We start from the raw sequence: 22,807 nt of genomic DNA, 5'->3' as shown, positions 1-22,807 counted from the left end.
TAGTGACAGGCACTGGATTTTCATTCTACTGAAAACTAATGTCACTGTGTTTGGTATTTCAATTCCATTGCATTCCGTGGAGGTTCTGAGTCAGCATTTGAAATGTGGTGGATACTTGGACAGGAGTAAACAAATGGAAATTTAATCCTGGTAAGAAAGGGGCATACTGAATAGGAAATGTACAAAGCAGCAATGGCAGCTGTTGTACTGAGGAATGCAGCTCCTTGAAGCAATCAGACTCATAGCTTGAAAGTTCATTTAGATGCTCAGTCATTGATTGGTATTAAGAGTTTGGGCTGGTAGCCCACGCACATCTGTTCTTGGTATACTTAAACCAGTCTGGTGCTTTAGTTATATCCACCTTGAATTATTTTCCTAGATTTACATGGGACAGCTCCTGAAAAAGTAAGGCATGAGAAAGTTTATTTTATGCCAACATCAGATCCAGTTCTTAAGCAGCCCATTCCCACTGTGTTCTGTTCCCCCACCACCATCCCTGAGGTCACATTTCTAATTCACCCCCTTCTCAATTGTATACAGCAAAGTGAGAATATATTCTTAATCTAATGAATTGCTACCTGAAATAGAAAGAGAACGTTCTGGAGTTTGAGACTATATTTTATACAATCTCACACATTTAATCATAAACCTCAGCATCCCTTTAAAAAAATGTCTTCTGCTAAAACGATACTTTTTTACATTTGTATCTGAAAATCAACTTTGCAGATGAATTTTATGCTTCTGTGAAAGTCATATGACATATAAAAATATGAGATATAAAGAATATCTCTGAGTTGTTTAAGATTGAGGGACATACACGTTTAATGAAATAATTGTGTGTGTATTATTCTTTTCCATCCAGTGGCACATTTTTGCACTCCAGATATAAAAGTACGCTGACATTTCAATGTCACTATTTCCTACATTTTCTGGATTTTTTATTAGTTAAGATGTTTGAAATAAAATATGTTATTTTTAAAATGGGACGGAGGTCCAGCACTAATTTAGAAATTTGGTTCTGTTAATTCGGATTAGTTCCAATAATGCCGGCTCCTGCTTCCGTAAAGGCAAAATTGGACTATCGTGCTAAATGGGAATATACCGTTTCTAGACAACAGAAGAATACGATTATTCTAAATCCTCTCGTTATCTTGTGAGAGATTAAAATCGAGTCGCACAGTTTTAAAGAGCAGCGCGGAAAAACGCCCACGACCACCAGCAGAGGGCGCGAAAAGAAACCGTTTCAAAACCGAGGCCGAATTAAATGCCCGCTCTCGGATGACCTCGGCGTTCCCGGGCTGCGTTCGTCGACTCTACAGGATGAATCCGCTTACTCAAAAGAAAGAATAGAAAACTCCCAGCAGATCTTTGCTGGAGCCAAACATCTCACTGCATTGGAAACGGCAAACGGGGAAAAATATCTTTCCATTCCCCCCCCTCCCCAAGTAAAAGTGGGATAGGGATAGCAGGGCGGAGGAAATAGCATTAGAGACGCTTCTGAATTGCGGAGTGGCCACAGGTGTCTTGGGTTAGCGCAGCTGAATAACGAGCGGTCCTCCGAACCTTTGCACACACGAATGTTCTTCAGCCACATCCATGGCTGCAGCTCGAATCACGGTAGAATTATGTCCTTTCTTTGTCAGATTTCTATCCCCCAGGAGCGCAAGTCCAACATGCACAGCGCTCCCATCCGCTCCCACCCCCTCTACCTCCCCCCCCCACCAAACCACTCGATAAAGGTAGATAGGCTTCTTCTATTGCTGACAATGGGTTTGAATCTAAACCTTCCCAACCTAGCCAAACACCTGACACCAAAGCGTTGTTAAAACACCACGTTCGCTTTCATCTTTCTTCTCATAAAGGAGAGGACAGCTTCCTGCCATCCCCAATCCCCACCCCACCCCGTGAGCATTTAAAAAACCCGAAAGGTTGATTTCAACTGCTTGCAAGAGCCCATAGAGGGCGCTGTTGTCCTGTTGAATTACAGGTCTTTCCGCCCCCCCCCCCTCCCTCAGCCGCCGCCGCTCGTTTCACACTCAAGTTTCCCATTAATAGGGGTTCGAGGATCTGTTGTAGCCCGTAGAAAGGCAGGTCCCGGACCCAACTGTAATTTTTCTTCCGTGCCAAGTTCTCTTGACATATTAAACCTACGCGAGTAAATTGTCTTCAACGGTGTGTTGGCGTTTCCGACACCATACATTTTAGCATTTTGGAGGCGGCGCATTGGCATATACAGCGCGGTAGAAGTCCCAAGGAACGTGACTCTACCGTCTTCATGTGTTTAAACCCCAGTTTTTATTCCCCCCCCCAAAAAAAAACCTGGAGAAACATTTCACGGGGAGACGAATTTTTCTAGTGTCTTCACCTGAATTGGTTCGTGCAGTGTTCTCGGGCCCGTCCAACAGCCAATTCAGCTGGAAACATCTGGAGGCGAATGAAATCGCTACCTGGGTCCAGTAAAGCATTGCCTGAACAATCTTCCCCACGCTCAGTCCTAAGGAAGCCCCGATTCGTTCAAGGCATTTATTCCCACATTCGGGATCGCAAGATTACAGGCTGATCCGGGCGGGTAAGGAAAAGGAATCAGAACCATTCCTAAATTAATTATGTTTTTTCTATCCTGCTGTGCTTAAGTCTTAAACGCTCCTATTTCCTATTCGACCGCACTGCAAGTCTAGTTGAGCTGCAGGGGAAGTTCGACCTAACTACTAATGGCTGCTTCAGTGCAAATTGGGCCTCCCCCCCCCTCCAGGCTGTAGAGGAAGGCTGGAAGCCAGAAGCTCGCACGCTTAAATTTAGCACCTCCGGGGCACAATTTCGTGTAGGAAAGGCAATAATATCTTTTGTTAGCCAACCAGCCAATAAGGTTACAATTCCGGTTTACCCTTTGTAGTATTTTTATGCACGTGGGTTTTCCCAACGGGACCAACCTGACCTCACCGCCACGAGGACAACAGGGATCGTTTCCACCCCAACACAGCCCAAAGGAATCGGCTCCTGTCGCAACCGGAGGAGAAGCCGCGCTAACTATTCGGAACCAGGGAGGAGGGAGGCAGGTGGAGTGGGAGGACACTGGGTACACAAATCGTTTTGCAGTTTGTCCTCTGCCCGATGGCAAGGTCATGATCCTCAGCTCGAAAAATGGGGAGTCCGTTCCCGGTGCCAAGGAGCGAGTCACACTTATTTGGCCCCATTGAAAGCGGCAGGACTAACTCCCCAGTAAGTAGGAGCTGAAGCGGCCAGAACCCAGACTTGGAGCTCGGGATGATTTTCACTTATTGTAATACTGCCAGCTTTGGAAAAATGCGCATTCCTCCGTGTGTGAGAGGGGGGGGGGAGAGGGGGAGGGAGAGAGAGGGAGGGAGGGAGGGAGAGAGGGGGAGGGGGGAGAGAGGGAGGGAGAGAGGGAGAGAGAGAGAGAGAGAATGAATTCTCTCCTTCCTCACCTCCATCCCTCACCAATTAATGCGCTCTCCTTGGAAGCCTGAAACCGTTTCGGCTGTCTCTCTCTCTCTCTCTCTCTCTCTCTCTCTCTCTCTCTCTCTCTCTCTCTCTGTCCCCAAAGCTGTGTACGGCGTATTCAGGGCTGCGCCGCTCCCGTCCTAACGCCGCCGCCTCTTCTTCCTCCCACTCCTCCTCCTCCCGCCCAGACCCGCTTATAAGACGACAAGCTTTGCTGCCGCGGCTCCCTCTTCCCAGCTTTCATCACTTCCGTGCAAAGGCCAACCTGCCTTACTCCTCTTATTCCAGCTACCTGCTGGCTGCGAGAGCGTCTGACCTGCTCCCTCCTCCTGCCCTTTCCGACAGCTCCTGCTGGAAAGGTGCATTCTGAGGTTACGGGCACCGGGAGGGGAGAGAGAGAGAAAAGTTGGATTTCTCACTGTTATTGGGGCGGGCAAGGACCCCTGGACTCTTCGCTGAGCAGCTCACCCCTTCCCCCTTCCTAGAAGGCGAAACCTCGATGGCTTGCCCACTCTTGTAAAGACCTCCTGAAAGGGTGCGTTTTAAGGCAGCTCTTCTCCTAAGTCCCTTTGCGAAATTCGCAGACCTCTCGAAAAGTCTCTCTGAAATCCGAGCAGGAAAAGGCCTGTTTCCGCACCCAGCCCAGGGTGGTTTTGTCCCCTCCGCAAGGGGCGAAAGCTTACCAGCTCGTCTCGCTGAGATGGGTCTCGTTTTAAAACGCGCAGTTCGTTAAACGTCCGCTCAAAAAAAGTCCAGGCAAGTGTGGAAACAAAATAAATCAAAGAGAAACCGCTTCATGAGAGGGAATCTTTGAAATGAGCTTCCCTGGGTTAAATACGGCCGGAGTAGGATGGTCCTGGTCTTTGGACTGCCTTGGCTTTCAACTGAGGAAAGAGAGCAAATTGCCTGAAATGAAGGGACACGGGGTGTAAACTTATGCAGCGTTTTCGCCTCTGTGGTCGTTGCTGCCCCTGGTCTTTGCATTTGTCAGTCAATCAGAATTTATAAAACTCTGCGTTTCTCTCCCACCTCACCCAAAAGGAGGAAAATGTCTATTTACATCACAAATAATTATGTAATGTATGTGCCTAGGTGCGCGCGTCTGTGAGTTTTTTAGTTGTAAATTTCACACATATGAAATACCTATGTGTGCGTATTACAGATAATATAAACTTATATCTTTAAATTATTTGAAAGAGTGCCTGGATGTACTGCATAAACAAATCGATCTGTAAAAGGAAATGTGTGCAATACACATTCCTTGTGGTCAGAAAGTTGAGATCCACGTTTGCTCCTTTCCTTGAGTGTGTCCCTTACATAAATGTATGTATGTATGTATGTATGTGCAAACATATGCACAAATCGGAATGTTTACCTACAGAAATATCTCCAGCGTTCTTTTTCATAACTTGCCTGTGTGCGCGCGTGTGTGTGTATGAACATATAGCCGTATCAAGGGTGGGTGAGTAATTATATGCATAATCTATGTGTGTTCAATATGTCTATGTGTTCTATATAAACTCCACAGATGGGAATGATTTTTCCTCTCTGTCTGAGGCTTCCTTCTCCAGCCTATTGTTTCAGACAACAGATATAAGTTGCGATGGGAGAGGAACGTCGGATTTGGTGTCTGTCCCCCATTTCCAATTATAGATGGATCATTACAGACAGAGAAGTCCTGAGAATCCAGACATCTGCTCTTCACATGAATGCACTCACCTCCTAGAGGACAGCCCGCCATCATGCTCTGGAAACTGGTGGAAAATGTGAAATACGAAGACATCTACGAGGTCAGTATGGAGAGAAGAGGCACCTTGGCGGGGCAAAGAAGATTTACAGAACCGAGCAAGAGTCTCGGGCAGGCATGGAGATCTCGGGAAGGCAAACCAGAGAGGGGTCCGAGGCGAGCCGGGCGCTCGACTCCAGGAGTCCCGGCGCAGTTTGCCTGCCTCGTGGAGGGGAAGGAGAAACGGGGAGGAGGGGGACAAGCAGGAAGGGATTTCGGAGGCTTCCTTTAACCAGCGCCTTAGACCCAAAGAGGAACTTTATTTTCTCAGTTTGGTTTTTTTCCTTTCGTTTCCTTCTCCCTCTCAAGAAATGAAAGAAGCAGGCGCTCTGCACTCAGCTGGCAGGTAAAGCAGAGATTCCCTGGCACGCCGCGCTCGCTTTAGATCCACCGGAATTCGATTAGAACCGCAGCCGCCTTTCCTTTTCCGTCTATTTTCACAAGGGCAGCTTCCTGCGGAACCGAAGGGGCTCGCTTTGCTCGGCTCGCTTTTCTTTGTGAGGCAGCGCGAAGCAGGGCGGAAAGGCACAAGTCCAGACGTGCCCCGGAGACCCCCGCCCGTGAGAAGAGCCCTCGCTATGATCTCGGCTCTTTCCCTTTGGCTTTGCAGGCATCTTCCGCGCCCGAGAGGCAGCGAGAGCCGGCTCACTTACTTCCCACCTTTGGCTCTCTTATCTCGAACCGCTTCTCTAAATTGCCAGGCACTACCCGGCTTTCTCCGAACCGGGCAAGTATTGCCATCCCGTTCCATTTGCCCTGCCTCGAAATAAACCCATTGGCCCTAAGCGCTCAGGTTCCACACCTCAGGTTAGACTGCAACGTCTATTCCGGGGTGATGAAAAAAGAGTTTTCTCTCTAATTTCCAACGTTTGGACTCCGGATAGTTTCGGGGGTTTTTTCTCCCCCTGACCCTTTTCTTTCGGGTGGGCGACCAGCTGGCGCCCTTGGAGAAAGCACCGCGCCGGAGGCAACAGGAGGATTCTCCTCCGGCGGATTAAGTTGATCGTTTCTTTCTGAATGAACCCAAAGTCTGCCTCCGGCTTGCCCCTACCAGTTAATCTTTCAAAGCTTAAACTTGTGGGAGAAGTGAGACCGCCTCGCCATGTCTCACTCCAAGGCGCTAGGCTGAGGTACTCCTCGTGTAGCCTTGTCTTGCAGTCCCGGGACAGCTCTCCAGATTTCCAAAAGCGCCCTTCAAGACAGGGATCAACGGAGCGCCGGCAACGGTGCTCAGTTCTGTTTCTCTCCCCTCCTCGCCGCTCTCTGTGGTCTTCCCCTCGGCATCCCACTTCCCATCGACTCACTTAAAGGCAAGGTTCAAAGTGAGCTGCGTCTCTACCGGAGGGCAGGTGAGCCAGCGAGGCAAAGACTCTTTCTGCCTCTCGATTTCAAGATCAAATTATGGATCCTTCAGCCGGCTAGCGAGGGTTTCTAAGTACGCCAAGGTATTTCCTTTGGTCAACTTCTCGTTCTTTTTCCTCACCCGAATAATGTTGAACTGGCTCTGGAAGGATCGAAAGATCCTTGCAAATTCTAAAAAGGGGACCGAAATACCGGAAGGACTCTAAAACCGCTCTCTTTTGAGTTTTCTAACTATGCCATCAATTTGCTCTTAAGACAGGTGTGCATGGGTGTGCGCCCGCCCGGGCGTGTAAATGCACCCACCCACCCTCGTGTAGGGAATCCTTCCGCTTTCCTTGCGAACATCAAATCGGCCAAGCTTTAAAAAGCAAGATTAAATCGTGGCAACGCAATGTTATTTTTTCGGAACTCAGGCATTCAAGTTTCTCCTGAAACTGATTTGGGGCTTTGCCGACCGAGAAGGCGTTTAGGAAACGGTGTTCGCGGTTGGACGTTCACTGGTGAGGTTTACCAGGATAGGAGAGCAGCTCTTGTAACGTGAGAAAGGTTTTCTGTCGCCTCTGACTTTACGAGAGAACTATAACTTTGCTTTTCTTCTTTGGAATCATACCATACCTGTTCTACCCAGGTGTCTGCTGGGCGCCTTTTTGCCACAGCAGCTGCCAGAGCAAAGTAAGTGCATCTTGGGCGGGCGCACACTCGGTCAGGTACTCTGGCTGGCTTTCGGTAGCCCGTTGCAAAACCTCGCCAATCTATAGCAGGGTTCGGTTGAGCTCCCTTTCTTTTTTCTTTTTCCCTTTCTTTTCATAAGCTTAATTGCTTCTGTAAACAAATCGCTTTGGTTGTCTTTAAATGTTAAAAAAATGACAAGCTCTTATTTGCTTTAAAAATCAGAACAAAAGCACCGAGGGCAATCGATTTTCCTTCGTATTTGGAATCTATAATTAAATGTAAAAAAACGGGGGGGGGAGGGAAATATGATTTTCTCCCTCCTTTCTTTTTGCCTCTAGCGTTGCTCCAGATCACTTCCTTGCTTCAGATCAGTAGTGCCTCGTTTACACGTCTTCCCCTGTTCAAATTAATAGAAGTTCTGCCTCTTGCCCGCTCAACTTTTTGTCCCTTCCCTCTCGCTCTCCCCCAGCTCTGCCTCCGCCAGCCCCCTCGTCTGATTACATCTAGTAATTCTCCACTGAATGAACGTCATTTACAATACGAGGGGAGCTCTCGAGCTGCCTGCAAAGCCTTCACGCTCCATTTGGTCTTGCATTCTCCCTTTAAAGTAGTCGTGTAATATTAATAGTCATGAATATCAATTATTATGAGGCGGCGTAGGGAAGGGAAAGGAGAAAGGGGCACTGGAGCAGTCTGAAGCTTGCCTTGGGTTGAAGAGGATTGCTTTTGGAAGCGCAACGGGCGGGGAGGGGGGGGCCAACACGAGGACGCTCCTCGCCGACCGTAGACTCTCTCCATACATATTTTCCTCCAAATTTTGGTTTTGATGGATAGACTCGGAAATACCTCCAGCTGTTCTCCTGGGTGCACCAAGGTCTTTTGCAGATTTTCTTGATACCGCCCCTCTCCTTGTTACTAGAATTATTAATATTAATTTATTATTATTAGTATTATTATTATTAGTAGTAGTAGTAGTTATTCTACTGCTATTTTATTTTTACCTGTTTCAAGATTTTTTAAACAAATTTCCAGATGTTAGTCCACACCTATTCCGCTATGGTGAGTTGGGGTCTGTGTTATGATTTAAAATTGCCCTCTTCTCTTTGCCCCTTGGTGCCTTGTCTGTAGACCTTCTCTCATTCCTTCTCTCTTAGCCTCCATTCCTTCCTCCCTCCCTCTCTCTCTCTCTCCCTCCCTCCCTCTCTCTTAACGCCTTTGGCTTGGTAATTTAGCACAATAATTGGAAGACACTTGCAGCTGCTTCTCCATTTTGCATTGTGTGTTCTTCATTTGATCTGGGAATGGGGAGGGGGGATCAGTGAGGGGAAACTTTTTCAGGGGAGGAAGGAGATATTGCTGTTAAGGAAAGGACATACATTTTCTGGTGTGTGTGTGTGTGTGTGTGTGTGTTTAAAATTGCAGCTTTGTTTCTGTTATAGTATGTATCAGTGTTATAAGAATATTCGTTGACTTTTTAATTACTTTTTTCAGGTTGTTAGGGATAATCGTTAATATATACTCTTTTTATAGTCATTTAGTATTTTTTTTTCTGTCAGACACAAATGTAATTTGGGGGAGAGTGTAAAGAGTCAAAGACCAATATGTTTATTTTGAACCAGAAACAGACTTATTTTTCCATGCAACCATTTTTTGTTTGTTTGAAGTTGAGTTTCTTTGAGAATCGTTTTGGTTAATACTGTTTTCATATCTTCCTGCCCTTAGAATTATAGCCTCTTGGTCATATGTCCTGCCATCCAAAACCTGAGTGGATGGCCCCTTTGTTCATTTCTTCTCACGTTTTAAATATTTTTCCCCCTGAAGCAATTGATGGTTTTATATATACATTCATATTTATTCATATGCTATCTAGTTTTTTTCAAGCAGCATTATATTGTTATTATTGTTATCATCATTCTTACTGGTGCAATTTAAGCCTTTTGGTGAACTTTTTTTTAAATAATTAATTTTATCATCATCCTCAACCTCAGGCTCACAATCCCCATTGAGCGTTGGGCTTTAAAAGACCATTTAGGGTGTTATGATTATAGTTGAACGTTTGGGGAGAAGATAAGAAACAAACGGTTATTAACCCCAGGGAAATATTTACATTGACTCGAATGGTGGCACATGGCGACCATCACCATCACTACATTGTGAGAAATAGGAGCACTTTAGGATGAGTGGGGTTTTTTTTTTTTCAATCATAGAGGATGACTTTTTAAAACGCCTCTCTTTCTCTCTGCTTCTTTTGTTTGTATCTCTGTCTGGGGCCTAACTGCTCCCTCCAGGACCGGCACGATGGAGTCCCCAGCCACAGTTCCCGGCTGTCCCAGCTGGGCTCGGTCTCGCAAGGCCCTTACTCCAGCGCCCCTCCGCTCTCTCACACGCCCTCCTCGGACTTCCAGCCGCCCTACTTCCCGCCGCCCTACCAGCCTCTTCCTTACCACCAGAGCCAGGACCCTTACTCCCACGTTAATGACCCCTACGCCCTGAACCCGCTGCACCAGCCCCAGCAGCATCCCTGGGGGCAGCGACAGCGGCAAGAAGTGGGCTCCGACGCCGGCTCGCTGCTGCCCCAGCCACGGGCTTCTTTGCCGCAGCTCTCGGGCCTCGACCCGCGACGGGACTACCACTCCGTCAGGCGGCCAGACGTCCTTCTCCATTCGGCTCACCATGGCCTGGACTCCGGCATGGGCGACGCACTTTCCCTCCACGGCATCGGGCATCCCAGCATGGAGGATGTGCAGGTAAGTCTTCGCGGGAGGCCTGGGACTGAGGTTGGGGATCGCGCTCCGGAACCGGCTAAGGCGAGGGTCATTGCCCCCTCAGGTTTCTTGGAACCCTGGGAGCCCTTTGAGGCTAGAAAGCCACCCTGATACCAGTGCAGCCTGGGTTGGATGCCACAATCCATCAGTCGGCCAAGTGGCTTAAAAGGGCTCTTCTGCCGCAGGCAACTGTGACGGGCCAGGCTCCGGAGCAGGCCTGGAGTTTGCAAGAGGCGAGTCCGCCGCCTTCATGCGGCGGCGACTAGGTTCCACTGGAACTGCTGCGCTGCCTTGTTACAGACCCAGACCCAGCCAACGGCGGCAAAGTTTCTGCCCAACCCTAGAAGGCCTGGCCCTGTCACATTTTCCCTAACCACAAGGGACTCATTTCTAAGTAGAAGGGCTCTCAAAGAAGGGGCGAACACCCAGCTGGGCCGACTCCGGACTCTCGAGGATGGCCAAAGAAATGGCGAGATCCCAATTCCTACCACGCTATTCTCCCCTATCCTCCTAAGAGTCTTAGAACCGCCGGGCCTTCGAAGAAAAAGGCTGGGCAGGAAGATTGACATACCAGGCCAGCTTGGTGAAGTCCAGGACTTGGTGTCCCAGTCCCTCGCAACACCGGGGGGCCTGGCTTAGTTTTAGTCGGCTTTCCCCCTTTCCAATTTAGATAAACAAGTCTGAAAAACTTGACAGGTTAACCTGACCAAGGAAGCTGACAGTGTTTATGTGGTGTGTTTTGGTGGGGAAGAGAAAGGAAGAGGATGTCGCCTTCAGCCTATATTGTGTGGCTTACTTCTTAGCTACTGAGCTTCGATGGATTCTGGCCTTGAAGCCGAACCCTGGGCATATCCCCCCACCTCTCTCTCACTCTCTCTGGTGTGCTTTCTGGCGGCTGAATGCCTTTGAGTCAGCGCATCTCCTGGGTTTGGTTGCCCGTGGCCGGCTGTGTGTGTATATATTTGTGTGTGTGTCTGCGCGTGTTTGTAAATAATCTTCCAAAGCAAAACTGGAGCTGTGAAAAGCAGAGAAGCAAACAGTATGGAGAAAACCGCATGTTTTGCAGCTCAACGGATAGGAAGTGGGACGCGGGTGGGGACGACGACAAAGATTTTGCTTTTCCCCGCAATTGGGATGCTTTTCTACTGCGTTTTCCACTAACCCTTTCCGGATGTCCGCGTGCAATTGCCTGAGGCAAGCTCCTCCGATTTAACAGACATGATCCTGCCTTTTTCCCTGAAGGGTAACCTCGGCTAGGCAAAACGGAGCCTTTCTTTTTCTTAAAACTGCTAGAGTGAATGAGAAAAAGCAATGAACTGAGCCAGATCTTAAGCTCTTGAAAAAAGAACCTGACTACTTCGATCATAGATTTACCCCCTACTCTATCCCAAACCTGGAGTCCCGGAGGGCTCTAATCGAGGATCGATATTATAATCAATTATTCCCTTATTTCCCCGATTAGGGGTAAGTGTCTTTGCAAAGGAAGGCAATTTAATTTTGAAATACACTTATTATAAAATTTCTGAAACGATGCCTTTGCAGACAAGTTTCTTAGCAGGAATTATCGTAGAAAATCAACCCGCCCGCTTAGGGAGTAAAAGCAGAGAAAGGGAAGGCCCTGCGATATGTTACATTTTGAAGGATGTTTGCCAGATTAAGTTAGATATCTTGTTTTCCCTTCTAATAGTTCTTCTCATCTTTCTAAATCGAGTGTTTGTTTATTTAGAATTTAGCTGAATCGAGATAAGGAGAACCTGGGATGTCTCCCATATTATAATACAAGACTTTATTTGACTTGGGGTGGGGGGAGATAAAAGTAAATACATCGTGTTCCCCTTCACTTAAAGTTGGCGAAATTGGAATGTGTCTGACTATGACCAAAAGAAATCAGGCAAGTAGAGATGGGAGAAATTAAGGAGAAATACGCATCCCGCGCCCCATCACTTTCTGTTCTTCTGAAAGAAAGGCGGATCTTCCGGTGTGTCGATTTCTGCCCCTGGCCACGTGCAGCCCAGGCTTTTGCAGGCTTATTCTAAAGAGAATTTAATTGCGTTCCAAGCTACTGGCTTCTAAGCCAAAGGTGCCTAGAGCGGCAGAGCGGAGAGAGTGCCCCAAAGTTGATCCAACAGGGCCTGTGGGTTGCTGTAATCAAGACCGGGAGGGTATAAATTGCAGGGTCTTGTGTCAATAAGATTGGGTCCTCCACACATCGCCCCAGTCTCTGTCTGTGGGTCTCTCTGTCTGTCTCTCTTTTAAGAAATTAGATTTCTCTGTGAGAAATGGTGGCAAGAAGCTATTTAAATCATGGATCGGCTCAAAAACTGTGTAATCTCGGGAAAAGTTCGTTCCCGTTTGAGATCATAGACTAGGATCTTTCCCATCAATTCGGTGGGAGTTAGGTTCCTCTAACAATGCCTGTTAAGTGTAAAACACTGTTGAAAGAGCGGAGAACAAGATTGTCCAAACATCCCGTTATCCCCTCAAGAGATCCGATTTTAAGTTGTTTTAGACAATTTTTTAAAAAATGTATGTTGGTGTTAATGGGTTTGATGAGACCATTCCATTTATTCTGCTGTAAATAACGCTGGCTGAAGTGAGACTGACAGGTGCCATAGTTAAACGGATTAAATTTGCTGCATCATAGATATACCACTATGACCTGCCCATTCTAAGATGAATTCTTTACAGAGAGCTGCAGAATTCCGTGGGCAGGAATTCACGAATAGTTAACAGTTTCGGTTATTAGGTGGAAGTCTTGTAATTTCACTTCGAAGTTCAGTGAGACTTATTTCTAAATAGATATAGGATTGGACTCTTAAAATATATGTATACCTATACCGGGATCTTGGTATTCCATAATTTCCTTTGTAATTTAAAATTAGAAGGGAGAACAGGATCGATAGAATGTTACAACATACCCACGTGCGAAGGCCAGGAAGATGCTTGCAATTTTGGCTGGCCTTTAATTAAAATATGAAGGTCAACTTATCTATGATATCGAGTTTGATATACACTCAGGCAGAGTGCTGTCTACATGACAGCGTGTCTGTCTGTGTGGGAGAGAGATTAAGGTAAATATGTATGAGATTATTATTAGAAACATCGGATAGTTCTCTCAGGTACATATCGCCGTTCACAGTTCCGTGTGAGCCGTGCACTGGTTTTGCTTCGCTTATCACTTCCGTTGCAAATTTTATTACCTGGAAGAAGATGAAAGGGAAACCGGGATGCTTACTCCCCACGCCACAGTTTTCAGCCGTGGGCCTTTCTGCTTCCCAAGTAGATGGTGTTACAAGTTTCCCAAGCCTGCGTTTCGGCTTCTCTCGTTGTGGGTCAATTTTGTTTCAGAGACAGGTTCGCCGTCCAATTGGATGGAGCCTCGAGCAGGGAAGGGTTTCCCAGGAATTCCCTCTGACAGAAATCCCTTGATGGGGCGTTCTCATGCACGTGTCTCCCAAGGAGCTCAAAGAGCGTGCATCAGGTTGCAACCCCACTTTTGCAAATTGATGGGGAAACGAATCCCTTGGCAATGCAAGATGCTGATCTCCGAGCAAGCGTTCAAGAGGAAGCGAAGGGCTAGAGAGTCTCCCCTCGCGCCCAGCCCCCCCCTTTCACCCTGATTTTATTAAGTCGACTGGGGATAAATGTCTTCAATTGGTGGTGGGTCATTACTGATCTCTCTTCTTCTCCGCTCCAACCTTTCTCCTCTGTCTTGTCGCCTCGCCTACCGGGAGTCGAAGAGATCAGGTTTTGTGGCGGCGAAACATCCGAATCTTTCCCAATCCACTGCCCAATTCAGCTTGGACTTCAGCTCCCATCTTCCCTAGCCGGAAAGGCCCAGGGAATTCTGGGAGCTGAAGTGCCTCTGCAAAGGAATTCTGGAAGTGAATCCTGCAGTTAAAGAAACCCAACAATTAAAAGTGTGAGGGGTGTGTGGGAGTTTGTGTTAGATGGGTGGGTGGGTGGGTATCCGTGCACGCGCATGCTTCTTTCCACGTTTCCGCGCCCAGTCCTAATTAAATCTTTACGATTCTCTCTGTGACTATTAACTGCCAGCATGCTGCGCGAATATCCTGTACAAAAACCCAGCAGGCGGCCGTAATTAGATAGAAAATCAGACAAGACTCTTCTCATTAACTACAACAGCTCAACCACATTGTGGAGTGGGGGAGAGGGGAGTCGGAAAGGAGCGGAGGTCGTGTGGAACCCTTGTCCAAAGTTAGTACCACTCATCCGCCTTCCATCTCCGCGAAGATGGAAGGTTGTTAGTATAGAGAACCCAGAATAATGCCAAATTGGCAGGTTCGCATTTCATTCTATCCTGGAAGAAAATGACCCATGCAATTGAAAACCCATCCTCTTCCTCAAACACTACCGGCGTAAAGTAAACCTACCAATGAAGAGAGTGGGATCTTGTTTAGACAACTGTGGGTCTTCGGAGAGCCACTCTAGGACTTCTGAGCCAGTGAAACTCTTTTTACATTCTTAAAGCTCACCTGAAACTATAAAAGGGAGGAGGGAGAAGGAACAAGGCAACACTTTATCACTTTAACTTTAATCACTTTATGGGAGCTACTAATTTCCTCTCAGCTGAGAGGTTGCGGTGGGCAAGTCCCCCACCCCAAATTTAATAGCACTGCAGATGCAAGAACTACTGGTGAGGTTCACCCATCACACACTGACCGAGTGCTGGGGATGGGATGTGGTGTTCTGGCTGAGTTTAGGGGTCGGTGTAGGATGCGAACACCATGTGATGAGCAGCTATATAAACAGAAGGAAGGGAGTTTATGATGTGTTCATGCCAATGTGCCACTGCCAAGAAAAGCCACAAAGTAAAATGTGGCCCAAGATCACAACTTCTCTGAAGGCAGGGAAATTTCCAAATGGTGCAAATGAGTCTTTGACATTGGAGCTGGAAGAAGGCTGCTTGGAATTCTGGTCTGTTCAATCTGTCCTGTCTGCTTCCAGGTCAATGTATTTAGGACCAAATTATAAGTGACTAGACCTGGGTGATGCAGGAAACCTTGAATGGCATGGAATGGCGGCTGCCAGCCAAATGGAGAGTTAGAAATGTAGGCCATGGTTTAGGGCACAAGGTGCCTAGAACCATACTTGGCCTCTTAGTGGCTCAGCCCCAAGACTCTGGAGTGGGTTGTTTTCATACACATATGTTCAATTTACAGTTCTTTGTTGAATCTTGTTCCTTGACTATCATGCATAATTGTTGGGAGTCCTGCTCAAAGCTTGCTTATGCTCTCTGAAGCTCTGAATGAGCCTAGGGCCTTGGAGGAACAAATTTCAGCTGTCCTTTTCTGAAATATGACTGTGGTTACATTTATGGTTAATTGAACAATGGTTTGCTCAACACTATTTTCTGAATTTCTAGGATGTACTGAATTAATTACCATGGTTAGCTTCACACAATGCCTTGATCTAAAATATATTAACCATTTTTGAGATAATGGGCAGTGCCAGACAGCCTATAACTTTTATAAAACAACAACCTAAATTGATGTAAACTTAAGGGAACTTAATATTTAACTTGGGCTGAGAAGCAAAAGAGAAAGAACAAGAAAGAGCAAGAACATCATGTTCTTGCTATGTATAAGAAAGTGGGGAATGATATATTCTAGTTACATTTGGTCTCTCTATTCTTCTTTATCACTGAGCCATGATATCTAATTTGTCTATTTAATGGCAGAGAAAACAGGGAACCTACTTCTGAAATTAAGAATCTGTGTTGATAAACTGAGGCAGATTCAGGCGGGCTGTGTTCATACAATTGTAGCAGGAAATGTTTCTGATACAAATGGGAGGGACTTAATTGTTTGAAGGGGGGATCCCCTGCTCCTTTCAAGATGTTTCTCTCCACTGCGAGTTGCTACCTGTAAGGAGCTGCAATTATCATTCAGGAGGATGTTAAGAGCACAGTTCCATTGCTTAGCAGCAGAAGCCCCTTCATTCTATAGAACTGGTTCCCAAGAGAGAACATTATGGTGCAATGCTGCCTCTGCCAATATAGAAAGGACCCTTCCCCAAATTGATGCTCTTCTGAAGTGCTTGAAAGCATTTCAGCAAAAGGCATGAGCTTTACGTGAGCTGCATGTCATGAAAGCTAATGACTTCTAATGAAATGTATTGGTCAGAAATACATTGGCTGTTTGGCTGTCAGTCTTGAATTTTTCTTACGTTAACATGGCTCTCCCCCTACAATGTCCAAAAGTGTTGGTCTCCTACCATCCATACTGGCTAGTGATTAATCAAAGTGTACCATTCTTTGATTTGCATTCTAAGCACACCATATACAAATTTATCAGCCTTTGGTAAATAACAAAGCTCAGGCTACCTGAACCAATATTAAAATTAATCCTCATTGGAGCTCTATTTCCTTTTTTGTATACATGGCGGTTCCCTGTAAAAGTTGAGCTTCATTGTCCACAGGTAGCAGCCACAAGGGCAGTAAGAAAACTCCTGCGTCAAAAGTAAAAGTTGCCCTTATAGGGAGAAGGATAATTATGCCAATCAGTTACTACTCCCAACCCATCTATTCTTCGTTCCCTCTCAAACTCCAGGAGGGCTGGAGTCCAAGTGTACAGAAATAAATAAAAGCTGAAATCACCTCTTTACTCCCACAACTCGGTGTCATAATGTATATTTGAGACCCGCCACAATTCATTTTCTTTGCATTGTCTTCTATGTCACTATAATTTCTCTTCCTCTCCCTCTTCTCATCCATTGAAGTCAATTGTCCCACAAAAGGGAGTGTGGCAATAAACTCAAAACACTGAAATAACTCTTGAAATAATATTTTATTTGTTCAGTTATTTGCTTTGAATGAAAAAAATATTAAATGCTTGATCACGTTAAATACTGAACTGTGTTTGGGGTGGTGCCCCTCCTCCAGTCAGAAATCCTTGAAGTTGGTGGACTGGAGGGAGTTGGGTAATTTTTATGTAAGTTTGTGCTAATTTGGTTGATTTCAAGATCTAAATCTATTTCCAACACCCATCAGAGACTCAGCGGCATAAATTGTGCAATAAATCAATAGCAAGCCTCTTAATTATAATCTTTATAAGGAGGAATGCAAAGAATCCCTCATTTATTTTCTCCCAGAGCAAAATTCTATTTTGTCTATTTGTGCCTATTTTCTTGGGACAAGCCCTATTGAGCAAACGGAACTCCAGTGAAATCTAGGTCAGAAGGAAAATGGATAAACAGCGATAAATTCAAGAGTTTTCTTGCTGAGCAAACTTGCACCCACTGCTATTTCTTGTCGCCCGTCAAAAGTTTAGTTGCAGGTGTCAATGGGCTGCACAGATACCAAAGCCAAAATTGTAAGGCTCCAGGGAATAAAGGCTGAGCACCATTGATGACTTACTTTGGCCTCTTAAATCATTAGAAGGATCACACCTTACATTTTCTGTTCACCCTAAAACCCCTAAGAAAAAGAAGCTTCGTTTTCATACCATTTTAACATGGAGAAAAAGAATATTTCCCCAATTAATTGTTCTTCGTGGAAATAATGAGCGTTCATTAATGAATTTGAGATAGTGTGGGACTTTGTCCAGCTCTATGCACCTCTTTGTTCTTTTACTAAGTGCTGGGAAATTTGAACAGTGATTTTTCCCTTCTTTCTCCCCCTCTGTCCTTAGGCAGTAGAAGATGCTAATAACAGCGGCATGAACTTGCTGGACCAATCGGTCATCAAAAAAGGTATGGGTAACTTTTCAATTTTTGCACAGTTTGTTGAATATTCGTGGGCACTGTACAGAGGCAGTTTCAGGCCTACTTGGAAGTAAGCTTCACGAGAGGCTTTCTTCCAGGTAGCGTTGAGGATGGGGTTGTGTGCTTTGTATACAGAAAAAGTTATTCAAGTTCCAGAAAGGAAGCCCTTATATCCCGATTTGATTCAATATTTGCAACATAACGGTACCATTCTGAAGCACTATAATCGGGAGCAGGAAGTAGACATACTAAACGAAGCAGCCCATTGGCTGGAATCTTATCCACCCTGCTTGTGTGAAGCTTTTTCTCTAGTTCTAGGAAATAACTTTCTCTTGTTGCTCATCGTCGTTGTGGGAATTAGAATAACCTGCAAGAGGCCAAATTCTTGACCACGGTACTTTTGGTTTCACTGGAGCTTCTTTCCAAGCAATATTTAGGGGTTCTGTGAATATGAGCACAATCTGCTTCCACAGAGGAAGTATAATTTTCCAGGATGGATGAAATATCTGTCCTATTGTTTAGGTTTAGCTCCTGGGAAGGGGGGAGAGGGGCATCCCACCTCTCTTGTGGGCATGTACCTACGGTATATCTAGATAGGAAATATTTGATCCACCGCCCAGAGCAGAAGGCTGCACTTGGGAGTACAGCAAGGGCACAATCTCTTCTGTGTCAGGGGGATTGGTGGTGGTGGTGGGGCGTTGGTCTTCCTTGGCAATACGTTGGGTTTTTTTTTTAGCCTCCCAGTACTTGTGGGCCAGAATGAGGGGACCGAGTCTCTCTGTTCCGGAGGAAAAGGCGAGGAGAGGGGGATTCCCCCCACGCTCCATTTGTCTACACAGGCATACGTGATTTAGTGTAAGTGTGCGGCTTCGCCCCACTCCAGTAGAGGGAACGTGATCTTAACAAATGTTTGCAATCTCTTGTACAGCTGTAAGCAAAATAATTAACTAATTAAACTAATTAAATGTAATTACAATAACTCATTTTGGGCGTATTGCAGCTGCTTCTTGCCCCCCCCTTCCCGTTTTGAATTTCTTTGACAGGCAGGCTCAGGGAGAGACACGCCCCCTCCCTGCGCAAAGCTGCGGAAGGAGGGAAGGAGCGAGCTTTAATTAGCAGCGGAAAGGCGCGCTGAAATTCAGCTGGTCTCCCCGAGAAGTGGGGAAAGCTCATTACTTGTTATCTCTGTGCTTACCCCAGTAGGAACAACCTTATCCGAACTAATGGGACTTTCCCCCTCACCTAGAATTCTTGTTTGTGAACAAATTAAGCAGCTCTCGGAGCTTAGGCCAGTTCGAGTGCTTTCCCCGCCCTTCCACCCTCGGGTGAAATTAAGACCTGGTCTTGTCTGACGCGTGGGGCGTCTGCCTGCTCCGCTGGCTGACTTGGACGCTCCAGAGGCTTGGGATCCGACTGGGTTTAGCCCGGTCCAAAGTCGCGGAGGCAACTCGCTCTGCTACCGGCCACCTGTCGTAAGATTCCACTGACCTCCCCAGGCTTAACTTGGGATCTAGTTTTCTCGCCAGTTAATTTTGAAATCAATCTTCCAGGAGAGTTCATAAAACTCCTGCTTAATAAGAGGCGTTGTTCTGGAATGGCGAGGCAGAATTTAAAAAATAAACACATCAATTCAGGAACGCTTGACCTAAGTAACTCCATTCTTTTCAGATCCTTAAGTAAATGGGAGTTGGGCAAGAAGCAGAATATGGAGAAGCAGCGGTGATGTCACACAGATACTGCTTGCTATCCTGATGCAGCCTTCAGAAATCAGCTTGAAACTGATATCTGCTCATCTACTTCAATAACTCAATCTAGATACTATTGCTTGAACAGAAAGCGCAATCCGAAGTATCTTCACCCATGAACGTTAAGGGTGTTTAGGATTGGAAAATAGGCCTTGAGGCATTTTCTTAGAAGCGATTGATAGCATCGCCCTAACTATCGCTGTGGTGGCCACAGAAGCCTGCCTTCGTTATTATGTCGGCCCCGCGATGGGTGGATAACGCTGTAAATCACGAGTGAAGAAGTGGCCTTGGTGGGGCTTACTTTGGAATAAATAGTCTAGGAATAGAGTGTTTATTGGGCATCTGTTTCACTGAAAGCCTCTGGGTTTAATTTCCAGGTGAATAAGTTTATTATCCTCGTCTTGAAATGTATTAACTATTCTTGATAAATACCTCCTGGGAAGGTAACTCATTCTCTAGCTTGAGAAAGTCCGTCACCCCGACGCTAGATACCACCTACCAGGCTCTATTGTCCACTAAATCTCGGGTCGTGGGGCTTTAACTTGGTTAACTAAACAGTTACTCGTCCAATTAATTAACTATGTCCAGGTTCGCACAGCACATTTGGCTAAAATACCTTAGCTAATTTATGGTTCTTCTGTTTCGTTGTTTTGGGCGTTTGCTACAACGAAATGGAGCGTCCCTGTTGGAATGGCTCCTTTCTCTCCCATCCGCGGAATCCATGGGAAATGGGGCTACTGACTCCTCTGTTACCCAGACCTCTCCCGGTTTTCCAACCTAGCACAAAAACATTCTCCCCAAGATATGCTAAAGAGATCAACTATTAATACAAATAACCCATCCCTTAGAGCCTTGTTTTTATGAGCACGGAGGCCACAAAAACCAATGGGCATATCTGCCATTTTTATTGCTTCTTTGGCCTCGGAACGTGTGGCCTCCTTTCTCTCCCAGATCGCCTTTTCTACATTTTAACAGCCCCCGCCTTCCTTTCCTCCTCTTCAGTTATCCACGTCTTCCCTTGTCCCCCAGATTAAAAATATGCAGCTAACCGGGTTAAAATTCAAGTAAAAGTTTAAGATAGCAACCTGTCCTGTAACCGGAGCAATAATAGTTCATACGTTACATTCTACCACCCATCACACACCAAAATCTTTCGAGCACAGCTCCATTTCAAGAGGGACAGCTCACTCGTGGCTGCCTTGGCACAAAGTGCTCTATTAATCATGGTTAACAAACCTCAGTGGTGGTGTTTAGTACTGTACTGTTTTCATTTAGCCTGCTCTTATGAGCCCAGTGCAAGATCTATGTTGCCTCACACAACAGCCCTGCGAGATAGGCAGCTCAGAAAATGTGACTGGCCCAAAATCAGCTAGGGGGCTTCCATGGCTGAGATCTCCCCAGTCACAATCTAATATCTTCTACCAGTAATAATAATTGTTTTAACTCAGTTTGCTCAATCTGCTAAGCCACAATAAACAACATGGTAATTTGGTTCCCAAACATTTAATCGTTGGGTTTTAGTTTAGCCAATGCTGTTTGTTAACCACGCTTATCAGATTGCGTGAACCCAGCCACCAAGTACGGCAGGACACTCGAGAGACGGCCTTACACATGAAGAACAGGCGATCCGGATCGAAATTTCTGCAGAATTTTCTGCATTCTGTTTCAAAATTAAAATTGGCTTTTTCCGTGGCGTCCAAAATTTAGCTGCCTGGAAGTTTATTCCTTCCTCGCCCTCGTCAGACTTTATAGCAGACACTTATAAGCTACAGGGCCTCTTTCCTAATAAATCCATGCTAAATGACACTGATTTTTTCCTGTTTTAACTCTCTCTCTCTCTCTCTCTCTCTCTCTCTCTCTCTCTCTCTCTCTCTCTCTCTCTCTCTCTCTCTCTCTCTCTCTCTCTCTCTCTCTCTCTCTCTCTCTCTCTCTCTCTCTCTCTCTCTCTCTCTCTCAAAAAAGATGGTTTCGTTGACTATTTTCTGTATCGCTGCCGGGTTGAGATGCAATATGACGCGGCTGCGCAGCCTTCTCTTCACCCCCCCCCACGCCCCCTCCCGGTCTGGTGATGTTTGCGATTCGGGCTTCCTTGACATTTCTGAAGTAATTTAGTTAAGGGGAAATGAGTTGTTCCCAGTAGAGAGAGCAAACGAATGGAGGGGAGTAGCCAGCGTGATAAACGGCGCTTTCATTTGGAGATCTCCAGAGCTCGTTTAAGGCTCATTTTCTGTATTAGCCCCCTTTGAGCTATTAAGGCACCAGGCGGCGAGCGTGGCTCCTCGGCTCGGGGCGGCCCCGCCAGGAAAGCCCCCGCAGAGCACCTGAGCTGATCCCTGGCCACCGGACTGGAGGAGAAGAGCGAACGGCTCTGTCTTGGGGGAGGAAGACACCCACCCTTCTCTTAATCTAAAGTGGTGAAGGGGGGTTAATACGATTTGGAGGGGGCTGGTCAATGAGCAATCAATAAAGTAATAATGAGAAGGACGCGCTACATTAGCAGGCTAGAAATCCAACGAGACATTAAAGAATCATTCGGAACTCTCGTCGCTACCGTATTAAGGCGGGCGGCTCGGCGAGGGGCTAATGGCTGTCCCCAGAAAGAGAGGTACCCAAATCCCTGAGACAAAGCTTACCGCGACGAGGAGGGGGGGGGCAGGCAGTTCTAGGGCGGCTTCCCCCTGCCGGAAGATGGAAGGGAGCGGGGGTGTTTCCTCTGGGTGTAATAGCTTATGCAAATCCCGGCTTGGCCTATACAAAAAAAATAATAATCATAGTTGGTGGTTTAGATATTATGTGAACTCAGACAACCTTGCTTTGGTCGGTAAACTAAGGAAGCCCCGGCTCGGTGTGATGCCAGACCCCGAATCGCAGATATTTTAATTTGCATGACTTGTGGAACGAAGTTTGCAGAGGTTCTAGCCGAGAGAGAAAAAGGGGTATTAGTCGCTTCACCCATTCAGAGTGGGGAAAAAGAGACTCCTGCCAGCCTTTACCTGACTTGGCTTTACCTAGTTTCCAATGGAGCTTACTTCTGAGTAAGCATGTTTTCCAGCCCTGCACCCTCACGAGTCGCTAATAAGTAACCAATTCCCTTAAACTAATTGTATGTGTTTAAGGAAGAACTAATCTGAGTTAAGCGGCAGAATTGGTTCTCCACTCAAGCTTTTTTTCTTGCAATTATCTCTGCCAGGTCATGTGCTACTTTTATCCTGGGATAATTTATCTACCTCCTCCCCCTTCCCCAGCTCATTGATTCTACATTGATTACATGGAACTGTAGATCGGGATCC

General features: G+C 46.3%; 1 protein-coding gene across 8 annotated transcripts in view; it reads left to right on the top strand.

The window, feature by feature from the left end:
• The first annotated feature begins 3,743 nt into the window (after window positions 1-3,743).
• Window positions 3,744-22,807, top strand: part of TFAP2B (transcription factor AP-2 beta) — a 63,790-nt gene continuing 44,726 nt past the window's right edge. For 6 of the 8 annotated variants that reach the window (XR_014174359.1, XR_014174360.1, XM_081941239.1 and 3 more), the window contains exons 1-4: window positions 3,744-3,821; window positions 4,991-5,252; window positions 9,571-10,029; window positions 17,700-17,760. Coding sequence is in view for 6 of the 8 variants with exons in the window: in XM_081941239.1 (XP_081797365.1) it covers window positions 5,172-5,252; window positions 9,571-10,029; window positions 17,700-17,760 (601 nt within the window). In the remaining 2 variants the exon portion in view is untranslated. Of the gene's footprint in view, window positions 3,822-3,866; window positions 3,998-4,990; window positions 5,253-8,258; window positions 8,342-9,570; window positions 10,030-17,699; window positions 17,761-22,807 lie in introns of those variants that run through there. The other 2 variants (XM_081941236.1, XM_081941240.1) reach the window with 2 other exon arrangements.

Source organism: Natrix helvetica (genome assembly GCF_964273705.1).
Source record: "Natrix helvetica genome assembly, chromosome: 2".
NCBI lineage: Eukaryota > Metazoa > Chordata > Lepidosauria > Squamata > Natricidae > Natrix > Natrix helvetica.
Note: the sequence above shows the minus strand (reverse complement) of the source record. Positions and strands in the feature narration are given on the sequence as shown.